Genomic DNA, 19,676 nt, shown 5'->3' on the forward strand with positions numbered 1-19,676 from the left:
GCCAGAACTCCAGAGGGCCAGGCTTCCTCTTACTTGGGGCCCAGCATACCTTCGGATCCACAAATGTCAGGCATCTCGGATGAGGCCTGTCTTTGTATTCTGTGATAAGCCCATCTTTTTTTTCCTACAGTACCGTAAGCTTTTCTTGAGGTGGAAGGAGAAGTAGCCTTTTCAGGAAGTGTCTAAGAGTTCTGGGACGAGCCAGAGGTTGTAGACCTTCTGATGGTTGCTCTAGGAGTATTTCATGTTACACCCAGTGGAGAACTGGGAAGGTGCAGGTTCTATACCCTTGCCTAGGATGCATTCCTCAGAGATTGTTTCTTGTTAGAACCTACAAACCTCTTCTTGCAAAGTCATTTAACTCTGGTGCAAACACTCCTACAAGTAAAAATGTGGGTATTGCACCAAGATTTGGATACTCTCCATCTTTTCCTAAACTTCCTGATTGGATGCTGCAGCAGCATCCCTTCCTCTATCACTTCAGGGAACCTGCTACCCTTTTTTCAGGTGCTGCATTATGGCTTTCTCAGCAAGATAACTTCAATTGCTTTTCAATGAAGATACTTTTTGTTATGATCACAATATCAAGTCAAGAATTGCGAAAGAGGATGGAGGTCCTCCTGGTCAGAGACAGTATCTACATTTCTTCCGAGACAGAATGGTGCTCTAGCCTGTGCTGGGTTTCAACTTACAAATCTTTTCTTCCTTCTTCACTCAGAACAAGACCAGAGCCTGTCATTCTTTTTTCTCCTCCCACTTCCCAGGAATATTATGCCATTTAATAGGTGTTCAGCTGTCTCTGCCCATCTTTTTATATTGCACTTCATCTTTTCAAAACAGGATTCTTAATTTGTTGCATGTTATTTAAAAAATGTTTGGTAAACAGTAGCAGACCACTGAAACAGATATACCTATTACAACAATAAAATAGAACTCAGAACATCAACTTCACGACAACTCAAATGACTTCAAACATTAATATTTTGAGTAATCCAAGAATACATCACCTCTGCCATTCCAGAATAACAGTCTAGTTGGAGGGGATTAAGGTAGGAGATGGAGGTAAACATTACCATGTGAAATATAAAATGACTATGATGCACAGGTCAATGGCCACAACTCCATGGCAACCCTGAGAATAGGCATCTCAGGCCTTCAAGTGATAAAATATATCAGCCAGACTCTGGTCTGGTCACCTTACTTAGACTGATGTCTTTATCTTTTTCCTCAAATTAAGCAGCTCTGCGACAGCTTCAGGGTTAGAAAACAAAAACAATTTCTCCCCAGCTACTCTCAATCTGACTAGAAATCATCTCTTTTTTATGATCTGTATGTCTGTCTCAGGCTTACAAGGCTAAAATCCATCCACCAGGATGTGCACTGTGGAGCCACCCACCATCATATCTCTTTTCCCAGTTTATGTAACATTTTCAGCTTGACCTATCCCCTAGCCAGCACTTACCTCTAGCAGATTTTCATCCACAGTAGGTTTAGATGTTATAGAAGATTTGCACTCTTCTTCAAAGATTCCACTGTGCCAAAGAAATGCACTTTTGATTTTAAATCTCTGTCACCCACTAGGGCAGGGATTTCTAAGACACGGATACTTCCCTACATTTCCTAATATTTCTATCATTGACTCAGGATTCAAGAGAAAGGATTTCATGCAATCTTTCAAATTATGGTTTCAATTTAATGTGCCATGCCTATAATTAAATTTTTTATGGTCTCAAAAAAAAAAAAAAAAAAAAAACCTCCTTTCAATGCAGTTGCTTTTGTTTCTGCATACGCATCAAGATGCTCTGCAGATCTCTCAGGATAGACATGGTGAGGACACACACTTGCCTGAGGGAGACTTCCATATAGCGGCGGCTGCCCTTAGTTTTTACTGTGTGTTTATTTGTGATTTCCCTCTTGCTGCAGTCCTTGGTGAAAGGAACTCTCTACTACCCATCATTAGGTGCTGCTTATAATCTTCAGTATACATATTTCCTTCAGAAATCACCTCAAAATAAACTAGGCAATCCCACAGCTATGGCTGGCTTGGAGACCACTTATCACACCATGAAGGAACAAAGCTCCACTGTACTACTCCACCTCTGACCCCATATTGCCATCATTATCCACATTGCTGAGTGCTATTGATGTCACCACTGATGAGAGCTCCCTCAACATTGAGCTCTACCAGAGTGGAATTTATAGGGGCTTCCATTGCACATGATATTCTACCCATGATTTAGGCAATTTGAAAATAGGGGAGCACCTGAAAAGTCTGCAACGACGGTCGCTTTCGTACTAGTCATGGGGGCAAGTGTAATCTGGATCTTGCATCCCTTCAGCCCAGCCCTCAGGTCACAGCAGCAATTTGACAGGGGAGGCATCACAACAGTGCACACTCCCCAAATGACAGACCTGGTTCTGGCTCCCTGCTGTGAAGCACAGGTCTGGCATCAGACTTCAGGAAGCAGACACCTTGGTGTCTAGCATGACCCTTATTTGTCAAACCTGCCATTGGCCATAAACGTAAGAAGCCTATGATAAGTCTCCTGAACTGGAATATAACCATTAGGTTTATAATAGAATTTTTTTCGCTCACAAGTATAGTGCATTCGGGTATGATTAAAACAAGGACAAAAAGGGCTGAAGGATGATATGTTACCTACCCACATTAACCTTTGGTATGCTGTACTCCAGCCTAAAGGATTTGTGAATATATCTTTAAGAGGTCAACCTGGGTAGATAAAAACACAGCTCTTGGCCTAGTCTTGCATCGCCAACAATCACCAACAATAGGTATACCATAATTTTAGTTTATCTGATGAGAGTTGAGGATGTGAGATCTATTGTTACATCTTTCACCCGAAGACCCCTTTAAACTTCCACACCACAGATATGGGACAGGGCTGGTCTGACTGATAACAAATCAGACAAATAGGAAGGAATGAGAAATAAGTTACGTTAAACAGGAAAATGAAAATGTAAGAGAAGTAGGGTTATGGCAGATTAAAGAAATTAAAGAAAAATAAAGAATGAAGGAGAAGAAAAACAGACTAGAAGAAAATAAAATCTCATGTTAACTTTCTAACGCATTGTCAATAAAGTAATCAAAACATACAGATTACCCATGCAGAGCAACATGAGCAAAATTCTTTGCAACCGGTGGGATTGAAATGTCCCCGCAAATGTCTCAAAACCTAAATGTACACATAGTCAGATAAACACTGGCTTATCGAAGCTGGCAAAATACTGGACAAACTCCACTGGAATTCACAAAAACACTGAAAACAGGACACTATTTACTTAGTTTTTTGAGTGTTGAAAATCAATTACCTACCACAAGCAGTTTTTCAATTTTTCTTAGCAATGTAGGAACAAGATGAGACTGGAGATTCCCTAGTTCTGTTGTCCATGCAGCATAGGCGGGTAAAAATACTTGATGTGTTGCACTGACTACTCTCTCCGAAGGATCTCCAAGGGCTGTCAACAGCAGTTCAAATCCCTGAGAATATAAGAAAACACATGAGAAATTGTACTTTACTTCTTTCACATATAAATACAAGGTCTTAGACAGTATTACAAGACCATTACAGACTGGGATATTTGAATCTTTTAAGTACAGTGACAAGTGTGTTCACTGACTCGCCATTCACACATTAAATTTGTGAGGATTTGGGTGTATTAAGCCCTCCCATGCAGTACTCTGGCAAATACAATCTTGGGTCCAGTTAGGTACATTTACTTACCTTTAAGCTCAACCATGAGTAGCTCTGGCTGTGAGCAGTAAGGCTTAGCAAAGGAACAATGTGCAAAGCAATTAACAGCACTGAACATCAGAATAAGAAAGTCACACGACACAAAAGGAAACAAGTGACCAATTTATGAAAATAGAGCAGATTTTTATACATTTTTGGAGGCCTTAATCATTGAAAACCACTGGAGGGCTCCATAGATACATATTTTTGTAAATAATAGATATGTTTTATATTAACTGCAAACAAGCAGTGGCCAACAAAAAGTCTGGAAACTTCAAAAACATGTATAAAAGTTAGTTTGACAACTCCAGCCCAAGTTGTGCAACCGAGTCCAGTGGGACAGATGTCTAGGGGGCAAGAAAGTATACTTTGGACTGTTACCTGGCCACCAGAGCATTAATAAAGCAAGATCCAAACTTTACAGGATGTCCACCATAGACGACAACTGAATGGTTCTGATGCTGAGGGATGCAGTCGAAAGATGTTCAAGGATGCTCCTGATGCTGTGCAGTTGATGGGGGCGAAGTCTGGTTGAGTCCTTGGTCCACAAGTAAGAAGGGGCGACTGCCCAACAAGGTATATAAATGGAGGCTTCCAAGGGCTGCTGATGCACAGTGCAAATCTTTGGCGGAGGCTGGTGTCCTATTTGGGCGACACATCCGGTCACAACCAACATCCATGGGTCCAGCAGACACAGGTGCACCTTCTGGCTATCTCCAAACTGTCCTTTGAGGTGCCTGGCATCTTGTAGTGGCAAAACCTCTGTGGTGGCTACCAGAAATGCAACGTGGGTGTTAATGTCCTGTGCGCTGTTCTGGGAGATCAGCCAACTGAGCATTGGAGACTCTGCTTTGGGCTGGGGCTGGGAATCAGCTTTTCCACAAGCAAGGCATGCAGAACAGGGGGTCTATTTCCACTAACCTTGAGTGCAGCAGGTGCAGTTGCTTAGGCGTCAAAGCCTCTCTTTGAGCGCTTTTGAAGATGCAAAGAGGTCTTCTTCTCGTCCTTCTTCCAAGTCTATGAGGATTGAGGGTCAATGTGCCAGGGGTGTCATATTTAGCCCAGGAAAGTGTCCTGAGGGGACCACGCAGTCACTAGACAATGGGCTACTGGGTCCCCTCCTACCTAATGATGAAGTTTCTGCGATGTATGACATCTGGCGATTACAGAATGCCACATTCTTACCCTCGTAAGATGGCCCAACCCTTACTCGTTAGTAAGGAGCAAGGTAGCCTACTCTAGTGTGGCTGCCTGAGGCAACATGCCCACGGTAAAATTGTTTTTTGAGGGTGTTTCCCCTCTGGCCCTTACTCCATGCTTTGTGAGGCTGCTGGATGTGCAGAGTGGCGACTTTCTAAATGTTTTCTACCTTTAATAGTGTTGATGTAGAATATGCTAATTAGAAAGTTATTAATGATGTTTAAGTGCTTGAATAATGAAAATTTGTAGAGAAATTAATCGTAGAGAAAATAATGTGCACGTTTGAAAATGTGCCCTCCAGGCATGTCAGCCATATGTACAAGATTGTACTAATATAACTGAAACTGTATGAAATAATGAAAATATATGAAAAATGCAGTAATATGTCATAGTGAAATGTATAACCCATGTTTTACTTCAACTCGTAGTGTTAAATTAGCTGAATTTAAGGCCTAGTCTTCCTTGGCCTCGAACACAGAAAGCAGAAATAATGACCATGTTTGCAAGAAGCTAACCCGTCCTTGATCCACCCGATGTTACAGTTTCTTAGCTAGAATTTTCTGCAATGTACCGGCGGACAGGAGATGATAAAAACAATTTGATACAATTATGTGTAGTGTAGGCTAAATGTACTTTGCCAGGACTTGAACAATGGAGGCACTGACTGAAGAGGAACATGCAAAAATTTCGATCCCTGAGGAGCCGGATGATGAGGACATCATATGGCGGACCAATCCGCATCTTGTGAAAGGACTGATAATGAAATTGGTAGATTTGGTAAACAAATACTATAGGTGAAAGTCATATCTGCTGACTGACCAATTAGGAATTAGGGTAATGGATTGGGAGACCCTAATAAAAAGTCATGACAAGGCGCAAAAATTTCAGATGCGGGAGAATTTAGGCTGATGAGAGAGATGCGAGGGGAGAATTGATGATGTCAGGAGACGCTGTCCGAGGTTCTGGCATTTGGCTCATACTCTGTAAGCCTGACACGTGGCCGACTAATTGATGACCCGAAGACGACAACTGATTTGTTGCTGATCCATCTTGGATAGGTAGCTATGAAAATGTGACTGACTAAATTGTGCCTTTCCTTCCAGGTACCAACTGCGCTGATTATAGAATTCTCACTTAGATAGATCTTTTTCCAAATTAATGATTTTCTCTAAATTGTTTTGCATGAAGGCCCAGATGCTGATGCTAATCTTGGTTAGGTAGGCTGTTAAGGGTGACGTTGACAGTGACGAATGACTGACAAGCTAATTTCTGAACTCTACTATTAATGCTGACATTCTTTGGCATGTGTAAGTGCATTTACGCATATGGTTTTCTTCAAGTTATGTTATGATGTTTTTGCATTAACAAATTAAAAATAGAGTTGATTAAATAAAGATTACAGTTCTAAATCCTATGCTAATTAAACAATAGGGAAATAAAAATTGTTTAACTCTTCACCGAGTTGTGGTTATTCATGAATAGATGTTTACAGATGCTATTAATTGAAGGTTAATGGTCGTTTATGCTGATTATTGTTGTCTCCTATGGTCACTGCATGACTAGGATACTTCATGCGATCCAAAAGGTTCATCGACCTATACGCGTCCCCTTGTAAGTTTACTTACTAAGGACCAGGCGCATTTGCAGTTTTTGGTAGCAGTTTGACGGTTTGTTTCCTTGGAGAACTAGTTATGTGGTGATTATTGATTATGATGGTAGTTTAAGTTAAAGTTAGTTGCTTGTATTCTTATGAGGTTTGAATTTTGTTTTTCTGAGATGGCAATTGTAGCAAAGATGATATTCCCTTAAGCCCAGAAATGACTTTGCCAGATCCTAGATCCAGCTAGTAAAGATGGGTATGTTCTTGGCGTCCTTGTGATAGTATGAAAGTGATAAGTTGCGCTTGCACAGGCTTAGGCAAATCGCAGGTGAATTGTGATGTATGTGAGGTAAAGTAGAGAGTTTGCATACTCCAGTTCAGGTTCGTAGGAGTGTGCGTACTCCGCAGTATGAAAGTAGGGAAGTCGTCGAACTTCACTTGTGTGGCGCTTTGTGCAAAAAAATTGTCCACGTGTTTGTTGGTGATGTACGGACCCTGCGTGGTCTAAGATTCTGGAGTATATTGACAAGTGAAGGAGACAATTTGTTATATGTTGTAATCTTTCTGGTTTAGTAGGTTGATCGGGCGTGGTCAACAAGTCGGTGTGTGAGTTAAATGAGTAAGAGAAAATTTAGACTGAGATTTGGCGAGTCCTATGTGCACCAGGACAGACCCATTGATCAGTTGAGAGTGAAATTTGCAGGTCGAATTCTGCTTGCAAATGTGGGAGACTGAGAAAGAGGAATAGCTGTATGAGCGAAAGGGCCATCAGTGAAAATCCGTAAGGTCTCTGAAGCGATTGTGTACCTTCCTGTAGTAAACCAGCAGGTTTGATTTTGGTTATTTGGGTTTTGATTAAGGTGCTTGCAAATAATCTGCATTAGTTATGTGAGTTTAAGAGGACAAGCCGCAAGACTTTGTCAGCCGCTGTGTGTGCCGCGCTGGGGAAGGTTGGTTAGTGAGAAGAGTGGCAAGCGGATTGGCAGCCGTCCGTAAGAGGCAATTGGTTGAGCAAGCGGGTGAAGAGAATCTTGGGATTAAAAGTCATTTCATTATTGAATCGAAATAAATAAAATAGACAAAATGAAGTTTTTCAAGGCATTTAGAAGTGCGATAAAGGGTGATTCTTACATTAAAGCGTCAGTGGCGGAGCCAACCCCACTGGAAAATTCTCCAGCTTATATTGTAATGGAGGAGCGAGGTGTCGCGCCAAGTCTTTGGTTAAAACAGTGGTGCAAGATGACAAAGAAGTTAGGAGCTTTAGCGTTTCCTGAGCATGGAACATTTAATTTGAGAATTTTGGACAAATTGCGAATGGCACTATATGAGACAAAGCCATTACCAAGACTAGCACAGTTTGAGGATTTAGCCGTTTGGGAACTGGTGGCCAGACAGCAACAAGAGATGAAATTTAAGAGGAGAATAAAGAGAGTGGAGAAATCCTCAGCAGAAGCTAGGTGGGATTGGGAACAGGAAAGGAACAGAAAAAGGTGGAGAACAGAGAGGCTACAGGGAATTAGACTGTTTCCTGCAATCACAGAGGGAGAAGAGTCAGAGAAAGAAGACGCTGCTAAAGGGAGTGAGAGTGCAGGGACACAGAAAAAGAAAAAGTCTTATGAATACGATGAGGATTCAGATGTTGAGGACCTTATTACACAGTTGATGAGGGATCGACTTCCAACCTATGGGATTTATTCAGGGGGTCCAAGTACTAGTGCCGCTACAACTGCTCCAGCACAAGCATCGGGAACAGAGGGACCAGTGCAGACAGACAGTGGACAGTTACCAGGGGTAGTACAGAGTACACCTAGTGCAGGTACTACTACTGTGGTCCAAACGCAGATGCATCCACCATCGATACAGAGAATTTATCCAGATGTGCCAGTTCTTGAGACGATTTCGAACTTAGTGGTGCCATCGGAGCAAGTGCTCCCGAGGCCAATGCTAGTTCAGACTGAGCTGACTCTAATGTTAGTGGCTCTGGCGCAGCCACAGGGTTTGCCGAAGTTTACACCGATAACAGGAACACAGTCAGACGTTACACCAGTAATGAACCAGGCGATGGGGGTAACTTTACTACAAGGTGCAAATGTCATGACAGCTCCAGATGCAATATCGCTACCGATTACTGTTGGTCCAGCGGTACCTTTATTTGCGCAAAAGAAAGCGAGTGCAGATTAGAATGAAATGCCACAGACACTCGTGAGAAGGGGAGTGAGTGATACTGTGCAGATGATGCCGTCTGTGGGTCAGACTTATAATGGATCTAGACCTTTGATGGATTTTAGTCCACTTGTAGCACTTCCAGATGCAATAAATGGCCCGAATGGGAGTCAAGGATTGAAACTTTTGACGCAGCAAACTCCAGGTGCAGCGATGCAACAGATACCAGTGCTGAAGGCAAGTAACATCTCATTACAGAGCTTGTCAGCCCAGCAATTGAGTGAATGGTTAGACAGTCTAAACACACCACAAAATACATCCAAGGGTGAAGAGCAGATAAATCGTGTGAGGTTAGCTACAGAAGGAACAGAGCTAGTTGAGGGATTGATGTGAGTGAACAGATTAGAATCCTACACAGAAAAAGAGATGAGGTATTTGTGCCCCAGAATTACAAGGGAAGTGAGTAAAAAACATCGGAAATTGGCAGAAAAACATGACATTGAGATTGAGAAAACGAAACATTTGAAACACAGTTACAGGTTAGATTTTGAGGCAAAGAAGTTTGAGCATTTGTGATCGTCAGGAATGAAGGCTCTCTTGAAAGAATTGTTGCACAGTGCTCAGATCTGGGGAGCATTGGAAAAGTGGGAAGGTAGGTGGGTGAAGAAGAAGGATAAGCGAAAGCGAGATTCACAAGATGGGTCTGAAGACGTTCAGAAACAAAAGGAATCAGTAAAGATGCTTCCGATGAGAGAAATTCCAGGAGGGCAGTTTGTTCATGTCCCATGGCACAGGAGTGATATATTGTCATTTACAAATGATTACCCAAAACTGAGGGACAAACCGGTTGAGTGATATCAGCAGACAGACAGATTTGTGAAACTCTCTAAATGTCTGTGGGAAGACTTAAACACATTGTTGTCGATAGTGGTTCCAGCTGATTTGTGGGTTAAGTGTAAGAGAGCAGTGGATTGGCCAACAAGTGAACCAGAAAGGGATAGAGTAACGGGGGCACCTTCACCTGAGGTGATGAAACATTATAAGGTGATTGAGTTTCTGAAGACAATAATTTCACCCCAAAATATTGACTGGCAGAGAATTAACAGAACAGTTCAAGAGTCTAAAGAGTCAATACATACCTACTATGAGAGATTGTTTAAGGTGTATAAAGAGTACAGTGGTAAGGAAGCAATTGAGCTGAAAGACATGATGCATTTTGTGTTCAGGTTCATCCAAGGTTTGAGACCAGAAGTAGGACAGAAGAGTAATTTAATTTGTTGGCAGGCAAACTAATTGATGAGGTGTTGCAGTATGTAAAAGACTGTAGTGATGAGATTGAATTGAAGCAGAAAAAGCTGAAGGAGAGAGCAATAGTGATGCAAATAAAGGCAGCTCAGACAGGAGTACAAGGAGCTTTAGTACCACTGATTCCGCCGCAGCAGAGAACTATTATGTTCCAGCCTCAAATGCGAGGTCGTGGAATGGACATGACGTGCGGTCCGGATTTGGTTACTGTGGTGGTTCAGAAAGACATGCAGGGGATGAAAAATATGTTACCGCGTCATTTGTGTGGAAATGTGGGACACTGGAAGCAGGAGTGTCCGTTGATGGCGCTGGATGGTGTCGTTCAGCAAGGTGGTGATGTCAGTACATTTCAAACCGTGAAAGTCCCAAGAATGAAGGGATTTATTCCTAATGTTCAGAATCAAGTGCAGAATTTCCAACCCATTCAGCAGGTGCAAGTGCCGTGTGCACAACTAACACAGTTGCAACCAATACAGCAGCAGGTTCCCATGGTACCTAGCAACAGGTGATGCTTACGCAGCAGGTCAGAGACAAGACAGAAGTAATGACACAGTACAGCAATTTCCATTTTACAGTGAGGATGAAATAAACGAAGAATGGATGAGTGATAGTTCGGATGAAGGACCGTGTATGCTTGCAGCATCCTTAGAAGTGGATCAGAGAGGGCCTTTTTTGAAGGGAAAGGTGATGGGTTACAAGGTCTCATTTTTGGTGGACACAGGAGCTACAAGCTCTACAGTAAAAAGTCCCAAATTTACCTCTTTCAGGCATTACAGTTCAAGTTGCAGGAGTGCAGAACAGACAGTTGACAAATCCAATCACCGATCCAGTGCAGGTTGAAATTGGTAATTACCAGGGACTACACAGGTTTGTAGTATGTGATTCGAGTCCAGTATCCCTACTGGGAAGAGACTTACTGTCTAAGACAAAATGCTCCATCAATTGTTCAGTGTTAGACCTGACATGCCTTAGGGTGGTCACCCCTAACTTTTTGCCTGCCTCCCTCCACTTTTTGCTGGCTTTTAGACTCTGCGCCCTTTACCACTGCTAACCAGTGCTAAAGTGCATATGCTCTCTCCCTTTAAACATGGTAACTTTTGATCATACCCAATTGGGCCTGCAGCACTGGTTGTGCCACCCACTCAAGTAGCCCCTTTACCTTGTCCCAGGCCTGCCATGGCAAGGTCTATGTGTGCAGTTTCACTGCCACTTCGACTTGGCATTTAAAAGTACTTGCTAAGCCTAAAGCTCCCCTTTTTCTACACATAAGTCGCCTCTAATGTGTGCCCTAGGTAACCCCTAGAGCAGGGTGCTGTATAGGTAAAAGGCAGGACATGTACCTGCGTAGTTTACATGTCCTGGTAGTGTAAAACTCCTAAATTTGTTTTACACTACTGTGAGGCCTGCTCCCTTCATAGGCTAACATTGGGGCTGCCCTCATACATTGTTGAAGTGGCAGCTGCTGATCTGAAGGGAGTAGGAAGATCATATTTAGTATGGCCAGAATGGTAATACAAAATCCTGCTGACTGGTGAAGTTGGATTTAATATTACTATTTTAGAAATGCCACTTTTAGAAAATGAGCATTTCTCTGCACTTAAATCTTTCTGTGCCTTACAATCCACGTCTGGCTAGGTTTAGTTGACAGCTCCTTGTGCATTCACTCAGACTCACCCCAAACACAGGGTACTCAGCCTCATTTGCATACATCTGCATTTTGAATGGGTCTTCCTGGGCTGGGAGGGTGGAGGGCCTGCTCTGACACAAATACTGCCACACCCCCTACTGGGACCCTGGCAGACAGGATTTATCTAAAAGGGGACGTGGTGCACTTCTAAACCACTCTTTGAAGTCTCCCCCACTTCACAGGCACATTTGGGTATAAAACAGGGCCTCTGCCCTACCACCTCAGACACTTGCTGGAGAAGAAACCTGAACCAGAACCTGCATCCTGCCAAGAAGAATTGCCTGGCTGCTCAAAATACTCACCTGTCTGCTTTCTACAAAGGACTGCTGCCTTGCTGTTGGCCTGCTGCCTTGCTGAACTCTTGTCTGGCTGCCAAAGTGCTCTCCAAGGGCTTGGATAGAGCTTGCCTCCTGTTCCCTGAAGTATCAGGACCAAAAAGACTTTTCTTTTTCATCTGGACTCCTCGTGCGCCGAAAAATGCGACGCACAGCTTGCTCTGCGGTGAGAAAATTGCCGCCCGCCGACACTGCCCGACGCGACCGGAACTTCGACGCACGGCCTCGCATGGACAACGCCGCCCAGCTTCCAGAGAGGAAATCGACTCAACACCTGCCGTGAGAAAGAAAATTCCAGGCACAGCCTCCCGGAACGACGCGCAGACGGATAATAAGCCGAAGAATCCACGCACAGACCCTGGGACATCTGGTAATCCTGCGCACCATAGAAGGAGTCGGCCCGCGTGCCGGAAAACGACGCACGTCTACCCTGAGTGACAAATAACGACGCAAGTCCGTGTGTGAAGGGGCGAATCCGACGCACACACCATTTTTCTTCCCGCAGAACGACGCACGTCTCCCCGCATGAAAAATAACGACACAAGTCCGTGTGTGAAGGGGCAAAACCGACGCACAAACCATTTTTCCACGCATGTCCTCCTCTGCTGCCCTCTGCGGAGATTTTCCACTCCAAACCAGGTACTTTGTGCTTGAAAGAGACTTTGTTTGCTTTTTAAAGACTTAAGACACTTCATATCACTTTTCAGTGATATTTCTACAAATTCTTATTGCATCTTTTATTGTGTTGAACTACAAATATCCAGATAAATAGTCTACATTTTTCTAAACACTGTGTGGTGTATTTCTGTGGTGCTATATGGTGTTATTGTATGATTTATTGTACAAATACTTTACACATTGCCTTCTAAGTTAAGCCTGACTGCTCGTGCCAAGCTACCAGAGGGTGGGCACAGGATAATTTGGATTGTGTGTGACTTACCCTGACTAGAGTGAGGGTTCTTGCTTGGACAGGGGGTAACCGGACTGCCAACCAAAAACCCCATTTCTAACATTTAGACACTGGGATAGAAGTACAAACTAATAGCGGCGATGAGGAAGAACAGGTGGCTGAAACGGTGATCAACAATGCTAGTGAGGAATACCCATTGATTGAGTTTTTCCCACTGTTTACTGTGAGAGAATTGCATGTGGATCTACAGGGAACAGTGAAGGAAGATGTCTGGGACCTGACAGGTTAAGAAGTGGGTTTGATTAAACCCGATTAAGATCACTTTCAAGCCGAATGTAGTATTCCCACAACTTCGACAGTATAACATGCCACAGCATGTTCTGATGAAGGTGGCATAAATAATTGGAGATTTTCTAAAACAAGGGGTTTTGAAGGAAGTGTTGAGCAGTCCATGTAATTCACCAATAATGGCCTTAAAGAAGCCATGTGGGAAAGTGCACGTTGTGCAGGACTTGCGAAAAGTGAACGATCTAGTGGTCAAGTGTTGTCCAGTGGTGCCAAATCCAGCAGTTATACTGTTTCAGAATCCTTGCGATGCAGAGTGGTTCACAGTGGTTGACTTGTCACAAGCTTTCTTTTCTGTGCCTCTTCATGAGGATAGTCAGTTTCCTTTTAGTGTCAAATTCTTAGACAGAGTCTACAGCTGGTGCAGGCTTCCAAAAGAGTATACAGTCTCACCATCACTGTTTAATCAGATCTTGAAAAAGAATCTGGAATCATTGGAATTACCATACCAATAGACTCTAGTGTAATACATTGATGATTTGCGGATTGCATCCAAAACAAGGGATAAGTGTAAGTACGACTCTATTGCCCTGTTGAATCATTTGGGAAATTTTGGACATAAGGTATTGCCTGCAGTATTGTCAGAAATCAGTGAAATACCTAGAATATCAGATTGAGAAAGGGTCAAGGAGAATCTCCAGAGAGAGAATTACCATGATATATATTGCAGAGAAGTCCTCCGACTTCGCAGAGAGATGTCAGAATGTTTCTGGCAATGGTAGGGTATTGTAGACAGTGGGTTCCAAATTTTGCTGAAATTGCGAAACCCCTACAGCAGTTAACACATAAGGAAGTTACAGATCCCATTATCCTAGATGAAGCCCAGATGAAAGCGTTCACTGAACTGAGAGAGTTTGTGCAGAGCTCCAGCGTTGGGAATGCCTGATTACACAAAGCCATTCACATTGTTTTGCCATGAACGTGATGCTTGTTCTTTGTCTGTTTTGGCACAGGTCCATGGAGGTGCTTATCGCTTCAGCTACCTTGGACCCGGTCGCACCAGCTTTATCAGGTTATCTGCGTGCAGTAGCCGCAGTTGGTCAAAGTCCTTCTCAATGTGAGGGGGTAGTCATGGGATACCCTTTGACGGTAATGGTACCACACTCTGTTCGAACTTTACTGACAAGGACGAAAACGCAATATTTGACTGGTGCAAGACTGACAAGGTATGAGGCGAGCATACTGGGTGCTCCAAATGTAACATTGAAAAGATGTACAGTGCTGAATCCAACGACATTGCTTCCAAGTGATACTGTTGAAATTGAAAAAGAAGAACAAATTGAGCATGATTTTCTTGAGGTAACTGAGCTGTGTACAATACCAGGACCTGATATTAGAGACACGCTTTTGGAAGAAAATGACCAAATTGTCTTTGTTGACGGTTCATATCTCAGAGATGGAACAGGGACATTGAGAGCCCGATATGAGGTATGCACAATTACAGGTACCTGGCTTCAAGGTGTATATTCTGCAAAAGTGGCAGAATTGGTAGCTCTTACTAGAGCATGCCATGTTTCTGCGAGACTAAGAGTCACAATCTATACAGTCAATACGGATTTGGAATTGTTCATGATTTTGGTCAGTTGTGGTCACAAAGAGGTTTCCTGACTTCTACTGGAACACCAGTGAAAAATGGTGACAAAATAAAAGGGTTGTTGTATGCAATACAGTTACCTGAAGAAATTGCTGTGGTCAAATGCAGTGCACACCAAAAGACGCAGGACTACATTTTATTGGGAAAGGGATATGCGGATCAAGTCGCAAGGTTTTGCGCATTGAACTGTATATCGTTTAAGGACAAATGGGAATTGATGCCTGAGGAAGAAAATATTTGCACAAGTTTTGCCTTAAAAGTGATCGATACACTGGAAGAGTTGAAAACATTGCAGGAAAATGCAGATAAGGAAAACGACTTTGGGTAAAACTAAAGTGCATTCAAAGGCCTGATGAAATTTGGATTTCTGAGGAGGGTCAGATGGTGTTGCCCAATAGTTAATTGTCTCATATGGCCCGCTTTCACGTGAAGGCACATACTGGAAGGGATGCCATGGTCAGGTTGTTCAAAATTGATTGGTTCAAGCCTGAATTCAGGCAAGCAGCAGAGGAAGTATGTCATCAATGTGTAATTTGTTAGCAACTAAACGTGGGAAAAGGGACAGTGGTGAATTTGAGCCACATTGGATGAGCAGGAGGTCCATTCAGCAGAATGCAACTGGATTCCATTGAGATGCCTGCATGTGGTGGTCTGAAGTACGTGTTGGTGATAGTGTGTGTCTTAAGTAATTGGATTGAAGCATACCCTACACAAAGGAATGACAGTCTCACAGTAGCAAAGCTGTTGCTTAGAGTTAATACCACGGTTCGGATTTCTGATCTCTTTAGAATCAGATAGGGAAACTCACTTCAATAACGAAGTAATTAAACTCTTATGTGCAGCTCTAAACACTGAGCAGAAGTTGCATTGTAGCTATCGCCCTAAAACATCAGGACTAGTGGAACAAATGAATGGTACACTGAAATCAAGAATTGTCAAGATGTGTGCTGCTACAAATCTGAAATGGCCAGATGCATTACCTTTGGTGTTGATGTCAATGCGAAACATACCCGACAGAAGACAGGGCTGTCGCCTAATGAGATCCTCATGGGCAGAGCAATGAGATTGCCAGCAATTCCAACCAATGCACTTGTCAATATTACAGATGATATGGTGTTGGACTACTACTGGGCTGATGTGGTTTGCTCTTTCTCTCAGCAAGTGCAGGCCACTACCCTGCCACCCATCCATGACCCAGGTCACAATCTGAGAGCTGGAGATTGGGTCGTCATTAGGAAACATGTTCGCAAGACCTGTTTGGAACCATGTTGGAAAGGTCCCTACCAGGTGGTGCTAACAACTACGACAGCTGTAATGTGTGCAGGATTCCTGAATTGGATACATGCAAGCCATTCAAAGAGGGTGTTGAGTCCGCAAGAGCATGAAGAAGTGTTGTTGAGAGCACCAACAACAGCGAAACACGTGGCTACATGTGAACCAGAACAAGAGCAAGCTGAACCGGAGGTTGAACCTGAGCTTGTGGAAGATGGGTCTATCACCCCTGTAAGAGACGAGAGTGAAGAATTACAGGACGGTGTGCAAGAGCCTACCCTCAACGGAGACAGCAGGAGAACCAAGCACAGCAGAAGTTCTCCCAAATGCAGATGGTGCTGAAAAGCAAACAGAGCAAGTGCCATATCAGGAGGGTGAAAGAGTTGAGACGGATCAAAGCCAAAGTGAGTTGACTCCTCCTGAACCCGCTGCAAGTCCATCAAGAGAAAACACCGCAGAGAAAGAAAAGGAAAAGAGTCCAATCCTGAGAATACTGACAGAAGGAACGAGAAAAGGAGATAATTGGCCTGAATCACAAATTGGGAAGAGAAAGGAATTGGTCGTAATTGAAACAATAGAGGAAGAAATGGATACTACGACAAAGGAAGAATTAAGTGAAAGAGAATTAGGTGGTGAACGAAGGTTGAAAAGAAAAAGAATAGCAAGTCGAAGATACGCAGGTCCTGAGTGGGCATATGCAGCTACAAATGAATGGCAACACAAATTTATGTCCTTTTGTTTTGATAAGTTCTGAGACAGTACTTTGATGTAACCTGAAGTTGATCAAAAGACTGAGCTGATCTAAGAAACTTAAGAAAGAGACTGTTGAAATAAAACAGAAAGAGACAATGATAACCTGATAAGATGTGACAAGCTGCTAATCCATTTTAACAAAGGAAAAAGGGTTCCTGGGTGTGAAACTGAACTGCGAGAAAGAGAAATATTTTCCTTCATTTTTTATTTATTCTACTTTTGATTCTTTACAGATCATGGCGGAGTTAAATAACCAAGTTAAGAATGTTAGGTATTGTAGGTATTTGAGTGTTGGAGTAGCAATTATGTGTGGAATAATGTTTGTAATAATGATTGTGGGAATGTCTATTCATGACATGAAAAAGGCTACTAGTGTTTCTGTTCTTGAAAGCACTACATTAACAGCTTTAGAAAGGTTTAAGTTAGATGAGAAATATGTGCATGACGATACTAATGCACAAGGAGAGCTTTCTTCTAATGTATTCTAACGCTTGTTGAGTGAGTATGTTGAGACGATGGATGCAAGGATTTGTCTTGTGTGTACGCAAATACCTTACTCAGAGTAAGAAGGGGTTACGTACCATAGTCTGCCATTAACATATGGCATAAGCTGTAGTCTGCTACTAACAGTATTCTATAACCAAGAGTATATACAATACTTTTATTCTAATTATGATTTGGTGTTTTCTTTTGTTCCTATTATTAGATATCTGAGTAAAATAGCTAAAGAGCATGATATAGTATTAGTTAGGGGCTTCTTTGAACCAACATTAACGTTTGGCACCGCATATGCACACAGGAATAACTTGACATGTTTACTTACACTATCAGAGAAAAGCTTTATAGGACATACTGATGACAGGAGAAAAGCACTGAAGGAAAAGTTACAGAAAGGATTGGAAAAGAGAACTTATAAGAATGATTATGCTTACACTGCTATTAAAACGCAAGGGAAGATAGCTTTAGATGCATTACATGTAGGGAAGCTTTATATATATAGGCCAAAATCACGCACAGACATTTTATTTGTAGGTACGAGTGAATGTAGACGTAATTTTGTTTCAGAGTAAATTGACTTTTATGCTCAATGGTAAGGACCCTGCGATTTACTATATTTGTGGACTCAATGCTTATTACTGTCTTCCTAGAGGATGGTATGGGACATGTTATTTGGGGATAGTTTTTCCTAAAATTTATCAGATAGACGATTTAAAGGATTTTCCGAAAGTGACTGAATTACATCATAAGTGACGGATGAAGGAAACCTCTTCTGCAATTGTGGGGGATATTTCTGGTGCAGTAATTACTTCAGTAGGAGTTATTTTGAACGCAATGAAGATACAGAAGTTGTCTCCTATTGTGGATAACATGCTTACAAATATTACAGGGGCAATACTCCTGTTAGATATTGAATTAGCTGCGAATAGAGCTATGACGCTTCAAAATAGGCTTGCTTTAGACATACTTTTAGCGAAAGACGGCGGGGTCTGTAGGATGATTAATGCTAGGCATTGTATACCTAATAATGATAAGGAGATAAGAGACTTACTCACTAACTTAACTAATTCAAGTAAGGATTTGAAAGAAATGAAGAAACCAGGGGTTTGGGAAAAGGTTGGAAAAGGATTTGCTTCAGTGGGTAATTGGTTTAGTCAAATTTGGAATGGGGTATTATTAAACATTGTACAGGGAATATTAATTGTGATTGCTCGTATATTAGGATTATGGGGTATATGCAAATTATGGAAAAGAATTCGGTCTTCGAGGTGGTTGTACCCCAAGAGAGTCCTCGCTTTTTGCCTGGGGTGCAGGATTCTGATGGCCAGCCAGCACAAATGCCACAGGAAGATAAGCGGTATCCTGCCTTCCCTGCTTCGAGAGTCTCCAAAGTCTTTGGGATCACGCAGCATTTTTGAATGCCATGTTCAACATGTTCAATGCTATGGGCCCTGCTGGTGCACAGGCTGGTCCCAAGGGTCCTTTGGCATTCTCACTGGGCTCCCCGGCCCCTTATAAGTCAGCGCCGTTGATGCCTTTTTATCTAGCTGAGGGTGCTGGTTCGGCGCCAATACCTTCGCCTAATAGGCCTACGGCGCCGATGACATCGCCTTATAGGAGTGCGGTGCCGGTGATGTCGCCTCATACACAGTCGACTCCGATGACGGAACCTCAGGTGTCTCCTTCTCCTGTTTGCGTCTATCGGTCCTGAAGCCGGCGTCATTGACTTCGGCTAACTCAATGCCTATACTGAGATTGGAGGCCAGGTTGAGGTCTCAGGAAAGAGCACTGAGGCTCTCAGAAGAACAAGATACCAAATTCAGCTGCTAGAAGGAGAGATTGCTGAGTCCTTGGGGGATTGTCAGGGCCTAGACTCAGCCAGTGGGCTGGACACTTCCCCGGAGTGGAATCTTTCATCTTCCGGGGAGTTTACAGAGGAAGCGGCCTCTTCCCATTCTGTGGTCAGGAAGGCGGCAAATGTCTTGGACCTTCCATTGCCGGCTGCTGAGGTTAAAACGAATATTTTGACTGAGGTACTGCATCCTTCTTCAGCTTCAGCAAAACCCCTGCTTCCATTTAATGATGCTCTTATGGAGCCTATATTGGAGATTTGGAGGAAGCCTGTGTCATTGCCAGCTGTGAACAGATCTGTTGCAAGACGGTATAGGGTGGCTCCGGGAGATCCGGGATTTTTATCAAAGCATCCAACTCCGGAGAGTTTAGTAGTCCAGGCCTCATGTTCGGCACGTTCTGCACCAGGCT

The 19,676-nt window shown here is 42.9% G+C and overlaps 1 protein-coding gene across 6 annotated transcripts in view; it reads right to left on the minus strand.

Annotated features, from left to right (window-relative positions):
* RELCH (RAB11 binding and LisH domain, coiled-coil and HEAT repeat containing) overlaps positions 1 to 19,676 on the minus strand; it is a 1,006,576-nt gene that overhangs the window by 447,676 nt on the left and 539,224 nt on the right. For all 6 annotated transcript variants that reach the window (XM_069219494.1, XM_069219496.1, XM_069219495.1 and 3 more), the window contains one exon: positions 3,335 to 3,499. In XM_069219494.1, coding sequence (XP_069075595.1) covers positions 3,335 to 3,499 — 165 coding nt within the window. The remainder of the gene's footprint in view (positions 1 to 3,334; positions 3,500 to 19,676) is intronic.

This window comes from Pleurodeles waltl, chromosome 2_2, assembly GCF_031143425.1.
Source record: "Pleurodeles waltl isolate 20211129_DDA chromosome 2_2, aPleWal1.hap1.20221129, whole genome shotgun sequence".
Lineage (NCBI taxonomy): Eukaryota > Metazoa > Chordata > Amphibia > Caudata > Salamandridae > Pleurodeles > Pleurodeles waltl.